Raw genomic sequence first — 7,092 nt, forward strand, 5'->3', positions numbered from 1 at the left:
TCTTTGTTTAAAATGACTAGGAGAAATGTAAATATGCAGAAACTTGATGCCATAATCAGCAGGCGATTCAAGCAGATGGTTTTAAGAAACTGTGCATGTAGCGGCAGTATCAATGAGGGTACATCCCACATCATCAGCAGCTGGACACCAGTCAAATACGGTTCCCTCTTAAACATACAATCATCAAATCCAAAGCAACACACTTAGTTCCTCAGTGATTTATTTTAAATTTACACCATTTTTCCAAAGGACAGTGTTAAAAACATGACACACAATGGAGCTGCCATTCCTGAGATACTAATTGTCCTGTTAGATGTTTACCGTCTAGCTGACCCTCACAACCCACCTTTATCCTTCCCTAGCTCTTAAGTTAAACAGAACTGCCAAATTTAACTTGATGAAAAATTGTTTTTAATGGTTTAGGAGTTACAGGAGCTCAAGCAGGTGAAGAACTAAGGAGGAGGTCACTGTGTGGTTGAGGACCGAATTCACAAAGGTCAGCAGTCAGGACTAAAGAAGGTGGAATTAACCTACTAAGACTTACATCGATCTTTTGGCAGAAATATAATATTCATAACTCTGCATAATAGTCTAAACTTAGAGAATTTATTAACTTAAAATAAGCCCTCTCTATCCACAAGGAGATAGGTCCACTTCTGCTGAGCCCACCACCCATCTCCAATTGCCCTGCACTCACTCACCAAACATTTGTGTTTTTGGTGTTGTAGCTTCTTCTCTGTAGCCCTTCACAATCACCAACATTTGCTGCTGAATGCCATTGCACAGCCGCTCCACTGTCACTGTTCACTCCAGGTAACAGCTGATTGCATTGAAACTGGCTGGTCAACTTGGCAAACACAACAGACACCCGCAGAGACAGAATAAGAGCACACAGTGCAGGCGCAGAGGAGAAACACAGCAGGAAGGGAAGACAGAGAGACTAATGGGAACTAAACTTTATCTTTCCCCTGTTGTTAGAAGTGATGCAAGTTCCCTGAATATGCTTGTGAGGAACAAACTACTGGAATAAATTCATGAGTTATCCTGCGGAGTACTGCAGATTCTGTAAAAGAAGGGGTGAGGTGAGGTGAGATGAGGTAAGGGGCTCCAAAGTGCAACTTCGCTGCTTGATGTTACCGAACCATACACTCTGGTTCTTTAAAAATGAAGAAACTCTGGGGGAAAATGAGCTGTGGGTCCATCAACTTCCTACTGATGAACTGTTGTGATTAATCCATTCGTGAGGAAATGCGCCTTTGATCAAGCATGAACGAATGTCTTGCTAGTCCTACTCTGCCAACTAAAGCAGATGTTTAATATCTGGCTTTGGAGGAGAAACAATAACCCTGATGATGTCATCGAAGTATTACCTCAGCTTGGACTTTTACAAGCGACATAGATGGAAGCCCAAAACCCAAATGCACTATCTTAAAGATAAAGGGCAACAACTCATGTTGGAGAAGCAGAAATTACAGTATAACTGACATTTCAGCTTTATAATTTAATTCAAACATCAAATTGTGTAATTGTTGTGTATCTGTTTTGGCTCCGTTACTTTGAGGTCATGTGATGATGTGATGTTTGAAACAATCAAGGAAATGCATCTTAGGGCAACAAAACATTTCAAGTCCTCATGTCATGATTGTTGCTTTGCGCTATTGCTAAGCAGCCTTCATGTTTTACAAGTAGCACTCATTCTTGTGAAAGTTTTCCAGTCTCTTCCCTTTTTCCTATCACACATTTCTCTTCACAAATATTGTCACGAGTCAAATATTCATTGTTTCACCAGGCCAGAGACACACACACATCCATGCTGATGGTTTCAAAGCTCATCATGGCGCAGCGGATCCTGGCTGGGGAGGATAAAGACACCCTCCATGGCCCGCCACCAGGAGTGCTGGTTGGGGGAGCTCATGCCATGAACCTCACGCTGGCCACGGATGGGATGGCCATACTGCTCTCCCGTGACACTCAGGTAAACGTCAGTGCCGATATGTTGGAAGCGCACAGCCTCATCCCGCTCCCAATGGTCACCATCACAGTGCACCTTCCACACATCGAGATCGTCTCCCTCGCCATTCTCCCCAAATGCACTCACCTCCTGTAGACAACAGAGACGTGTGAAGGAGAAACACGTACAGATGTTAGAGAGCAACTGTACTGCCACTTATGCTGTTATTCTACACCAGTGATCCTCAATAGGCGGCCCCTGGGCCGCATCCTGCCCGCCGGCCGCCTATCTGTGACCCTCGAACTGTTATTCCTTCACTGTGTGTTTTGGTTGGGTCAGCACGTCAAGGCAGGGTGGCTATAGGGAGGTTTGGTTAAGTCTGGCCAGAGCATTTTTTTTTTTTTTGGAACCCCAAACGCCACGTTGATATTACACCCTGCCCTCGCAGCCGCAGCATATACAGACAGGTACATCGATAATCCACAAGCGACTGCACTTGCACTTCACTCGCAGCCCCACATTCTCAAGTGTGTTGTGTGTATTCTATTCTCCCGTGTCCTGGAGCTCAACTGTGGTATAACGGTGTGTGCGTGTGTTCAACTGACATACCTGGTTATTAGACAAGGGTGAGCTGAAGTGGTGTGTGTGAAGGTTTCGACCAGTCTTCATGTGTGTAATGCGGATGGTCTGACCACATTTGATAGCTGTCCCCCTCTGGCATGGACGGTCAGGCTTTCCTCTGATCTGCCAGTAACTGTTGGCATCATCAGCATTCTCAACTCCAGTTACAGACTGCTGTCCGCTACCTAGACACACACACACACACACACACACACACTTTTTATTGATCAGTGCCATTTGACTAATAAATCCAAAGATTTTACATCTCATCTTTCTGAGATCTCGACGACTCAGCAATTTGAAACTGAAACAGTCACATCATATAAAGTATTATTGATCAGAACATGTAAAAAAAAAACTTTTATTCCAAGCTGCAATTAACTTTCTGGGTTTTATTTGTAATTGTTGCATCATAAAAAACATTGCCTAAGCCAGATATAGCCCTCTTCTCCAAATTTTGGGGCTATAGTCCAGAATATGCCCCTGTGTTAAGTCATGAGTTTTCAAAACTGACGACACAACGTTTAACTCACAATGTGACTAACAATGACACAAACTTGTCAGATCAGCGGTACAGCTGTGCAAGGTTAATTTTTTACACCATATGTAACAGCAGACGAAAGATTCTTACAGGTTTATCTAACAGTTGAGGAAGCAAATAGCAGATTTGTGAGGCAGAACCAAACAGTTAATGTAGACTATAGATTCAACAGAGGATGACAAACAAAAAAAATGTGAAATAGGAGAATTGTCTATCTGAGCATGAAGAGGTCAAAAAGCTCCAGCAACACTTGTTAATCAGACAACTTTATTAGACTGATGCTGGAGCTTTTTGACCTCTACAAATTCTCTTTCATTCACCGTGAACCTGTGAAGTTGTGCCAGAAACCCCAAACTGCTTCGGCAAAATGCGCAAGCATCAAATAAAGAATTCTGTAGTTTAAACACTAACTAATTCTTAGTGAATTAGTTATAAATACATTCAAGCAGCCACAAGATCTTATTTGACTCTGTGGGAACTCAATAAGCACGTGACGATATGGTGATAAGGTATGATAGTGTTATGATGGCCCCATGGGGTTGCATGGGGAGAGTAGATGATTGAATAAGAAAATTAGAGCAGGGCTGTCAAAAGGGGGGGCCTGTTCAGTTTGGGCTGCCAAATGTTAAATGATAAAAAAAATATTGATAATGACAGACCTGACAATACAAAAATTGTTTCAAAAATCCTGTTTATCATTCATTTGTGCTTTCATGTTTGCGTTTCTATTTTTCTGGATCTGTAATCATTCAAGTATAATATAATTTTTTGATACTATGATCAGGTGCAGGATTCTAAATTTGTCATGCCCTTGGTGGCTGAAGTTAATCATTAATTTCTTCTGCTATGGTACATTTGTGTAAAAACATGACAGACTGAGCTATAATATACATGGAGGCACACTGCACAACACTTGTTATGAATTTGTGTAAAATAGATGTATGACTTCCATAAATATTTAATTACAAGATCGTGGGATCTAAACACCTTTACCAATTTTCGCATTCTTTGCTTTTGGAGCGCGGCCCACCATCAGGTTTCAGTGTTACCCCCCTAAGAAAATAAGTTTGGGCACACCTGGTTTCGAGCTTCATATAAAATAAGTTCTGCCTCCTCAACTGAAGCTTCAGAGACAAGCTGCGACCCCTAGAGAGCTGGGCGGGTCTCATGGCTCTCATCTTTACACATGGAACCCCTCTATATGGAAATGATCCACGGATATTGTAGGACGCTGGGAGATGAGGAAGGTCACTCTAAATGGTCAATTATTTTAAAGGAAGCGAACGTAGGGACCCCCGGTTACCTGAACCATATTTGACGTCGTGGGAGTGCAGGCGGACGTTGTGTCGGGTGTTGAGCAGCTTGACCAAGGAGCCACAAGTGACGCCGTTCGCGTCCGACTCTCTTCCCTCACTGTGGTACCACAGAAGAACCAACACCAGCGATTTGGCAAAGATGCGAATTCTCTCCATCTTTGCGACTCTTGAGCTGCTAACATCTGCTTCCTCTGTGTGGTTTGACGGTTTGCTACTGAGAGAAGCCTCCAGCATCACGGCGCGTTTCAGCCAATCACAGCCTGACAAGTCCTGAAATACGGAAGTCAACGTCAACTGTTTTTTTAAGTCAACTTTATTGACAAACCGGATCTCAGACATATTTTTTCGTCTTTATTTTTAAGATATGTACAAGAATGGTTTGCACACAACACACACAACGCATTGCTGTGGTTGATAGAAATAAACAAAGAACGAATCAACAGTAAAATGAATAAAAGTGCTGAAAATTTTGATTGAAAAACAGTTTGGTGTTCTTAATACTGCAAAACAGACATGAGCGACTACATGCCCAAATAGTGCCATTAATGTTTTATGTAATTTTGCCTCCAAAAGGCTGAAGTGAGCAGGGAAATACGGTAGCTATTTTACTACAGAGCTATACAAAAGCACGAACTTTAACTTGATTGTGCTGTTTTATGGAACATAATGCTTTTGTTCTCGTTTCTTTTTTCAAAAACCTACAAATCTATACAAGTACAAGTGTATGCCTTTCAACTGGCGGAAAAAGGATGCAAAAATGATGCTGTTATTAATTATTTTATTATTTTTGTGTTTTCTTTTCTTTACAGGTATTTATTTTATCATTTTTATACACTTTGAAGTTTCTTCGCCATCCTTGCGCAACCAAAACGTATTGATATGATGGTTGAAACCTCCTTGTGATATGAACATTTTCTATAATAAATAATCGTAACGGGCAGTACAGTGGTGCAATGGCTAGCGCTGTCGCCTCATAGCAAGAAAGTTCAGGGTTCGAGCCCCAGCCCGAGCTCGGGGTCTTTCTCTGTGGAGTCTGCATGTTCTCTCTGTGCCTGCTTGGGTTCTCACCAGGTACCCTCTCACAGTCCAAAGACATGCAAGAGAAGACTAGGCAAATTGATACTCTACAGTAAATTGACCCGTAGGTGTGGCTGTGAGAGTGAATGGTTGTCTGTCTATATGTGTTGGCCTTTCAATGGCGACCTGTCCAGGGTGAACCCCGCCTCTCGCCCGAAGGCTGCTGGGATCCTTAAAAGGATAAGCGCAAGAAAATGGATGGATGGATGGATTTGTATGTCAAAAAAAATCTGTTCCTGAACATTAAGGTAGATAATCCAGATAGCAGTTACATTTGGGCCAGATATGGGCCACATTTGTTGTTTTGTTTCTGATATGGGCCACTTCACCACATAATCACAGCATGCACTGTTATGCACTTCAGGGACTTTGCTCCATGCATTGCATTTTTTAGATGAAGCAGCTTGCATCACATATTACCCCTGATAATTATGTTTTACATAAGGGTGCTGAGATTACACAAAACTGTAAAATAGTGATTTTAAAAAACAGTTCTGAAATGCTCATTCCCAATGATGTCCAAGGTATAGAGTAAAACTCTCCTTAAGAGGGGTGAAAGATCAACCAGGTTGACTGTGTAATAACCTCCCCATTCTCAGAAAAGCTTACAAAAATTGCATTCTTAGTGTCACTAATCTGGCAACAAATGACATTTGATACATGTCTGCTATGAGTTAGTCAGGTAGCTCAGGTTCTTTAATGACCTTTGAGAATTCACTCTGGCTGCACGGTGGTGCAGTGGTTAGCACTGTTGCCTCACAGCAAGAAGGTTTTGGGTTTGAGTTCCGGCTCGGGCACAGGATCTTTTTGTGTGGAGTTTGCATGTTCTCCCCGTGCCTGCGTGGGTTCTCTCCGGGTACTCTGGCTTCTTCCCACCATCCAAAGACATGCAATTGAGGACTAGGCTGACTGATACTCTAAATTGACCATAGGTGTGAATGGTGGTTTGTTTCTCTATGTTGGCCCTGCGATGGACTGGCGACCTGTCCAGGGTGAACCCTGCCTCTCGCACGCTGATGCTGGGATAGGCTCCAGCCCCCCGTCACCCTTACTAGTAAGGAATAAGCGGAAGACAATGGATGGATGGATGGAGAATTCATGCTTAAACACTATGCTTTAATTTGGAGCAACACGAGCTCTGAGAGCCAGCGAGACAGAGCATTCGAGGAGCAAATCCTGCCACCCATTTTAAACATATAGTGATAGTGAGCATAGTGATAAATTGTTTTTGGCTGGGCTCGTAGGTAGCAGCCCCATGATTCTGTCAGGGGCTTTCTGATTGACTGACTGTCTCTTCAATATTGAAAGACACGCGTAAGTGAGGCAGCCAAGCAATTAATACTCCAGAGTTAAAGCCGGTTGCTGACATCACTTGACATCCTCTTGAGTCTGACTTTCAAGGATGAGCTCATTGTTACTCATCTTGATGTCTGTGCACCACAGATATGTTTAACCACTAGAGACATCTGAGCTAGTGGTAGTTTTCATGATGATTTGGCAATCTGGGCACAGTCTTGGCTGTCCTGCCTGGGGCTGATCTTGATAGGGATTATGAAAGCTGACTGTTTGGCAAACAGAGGCTGAGA

At 42.8% G+C, this 7,092-nt stretch overlaps 1 protein-coding gene across 1 annotated transcript; it reads right to left on the bottom strand.

Moving 5' to 3' along the window:
* Positions 1-212: 212 nt before the first annotated feature.
* On the bottom strand, positions 213-4,680 carry sdf2l1 (stromal cell-derived factor 2-like 1). The gene is made up of 3 exons (XM_086205431.1): positions 4,417-4,680; positions 2,561-2,757; positions 213-2,101 (listed from the first exon to the last, which is right to left on the bottom strand). Exons 1-3 carry the CDS (start codon positions 4,661-4,663, stop codon positions 1,823-1,825), a joined length of 723 nt encoding a protein of 240 aa, XP_086061557.1. The 5' UTR covers positions 4,664-4,680; the 3' UTR covers positions 213-1,822.
* Positions 4,681-7,092: the final 2,412 nt, after the last annotated feature.

This window comes from Aulostomus chinensis, chromosome 6, assembly GCF_037954235.1.
Source record: "Aulostomus chinensis isolate RoL2024-O1b breed Wild chromosome 6, RoL_Achi_v1.0, whole genome shotgun sequence".
NCBI classification, from domain to species: Eukaryota; Metazoa; Chordata; class Actinopteri; order Syngnathiformes; family Aulostomidae; genus Aulostomus; species Aulostomus chinensis.

What these genes read in the sequence shown, in the direction of transcription:
- sdf2l1 (XM_086205431.1), bottom strand. Translation starts at nt 4,663, where the DNA reads ATGCTGGAGGCTTCTCTCAGTAGCAAACCGTCAAACCACACAGAGGAA. An exon ending in CGACGTCAAATATGGTTCAG is followed by an intron (nt 2,758 to 4,416) that starts GTAACCGGGGGT and finishes GTGTGTGTCTAG; the next exon opens with GTAGCGGACAGCAGTCTGTA. An exon ending in CACCCTTGTCTAATAACCAG is followed by an intron (nt 2,102 to 2,560) that starts GTATGTCAGTTG and finishes TGTTGTCTACAG; the next exon opens with GAGGTGAGTGCATTTGGGGA.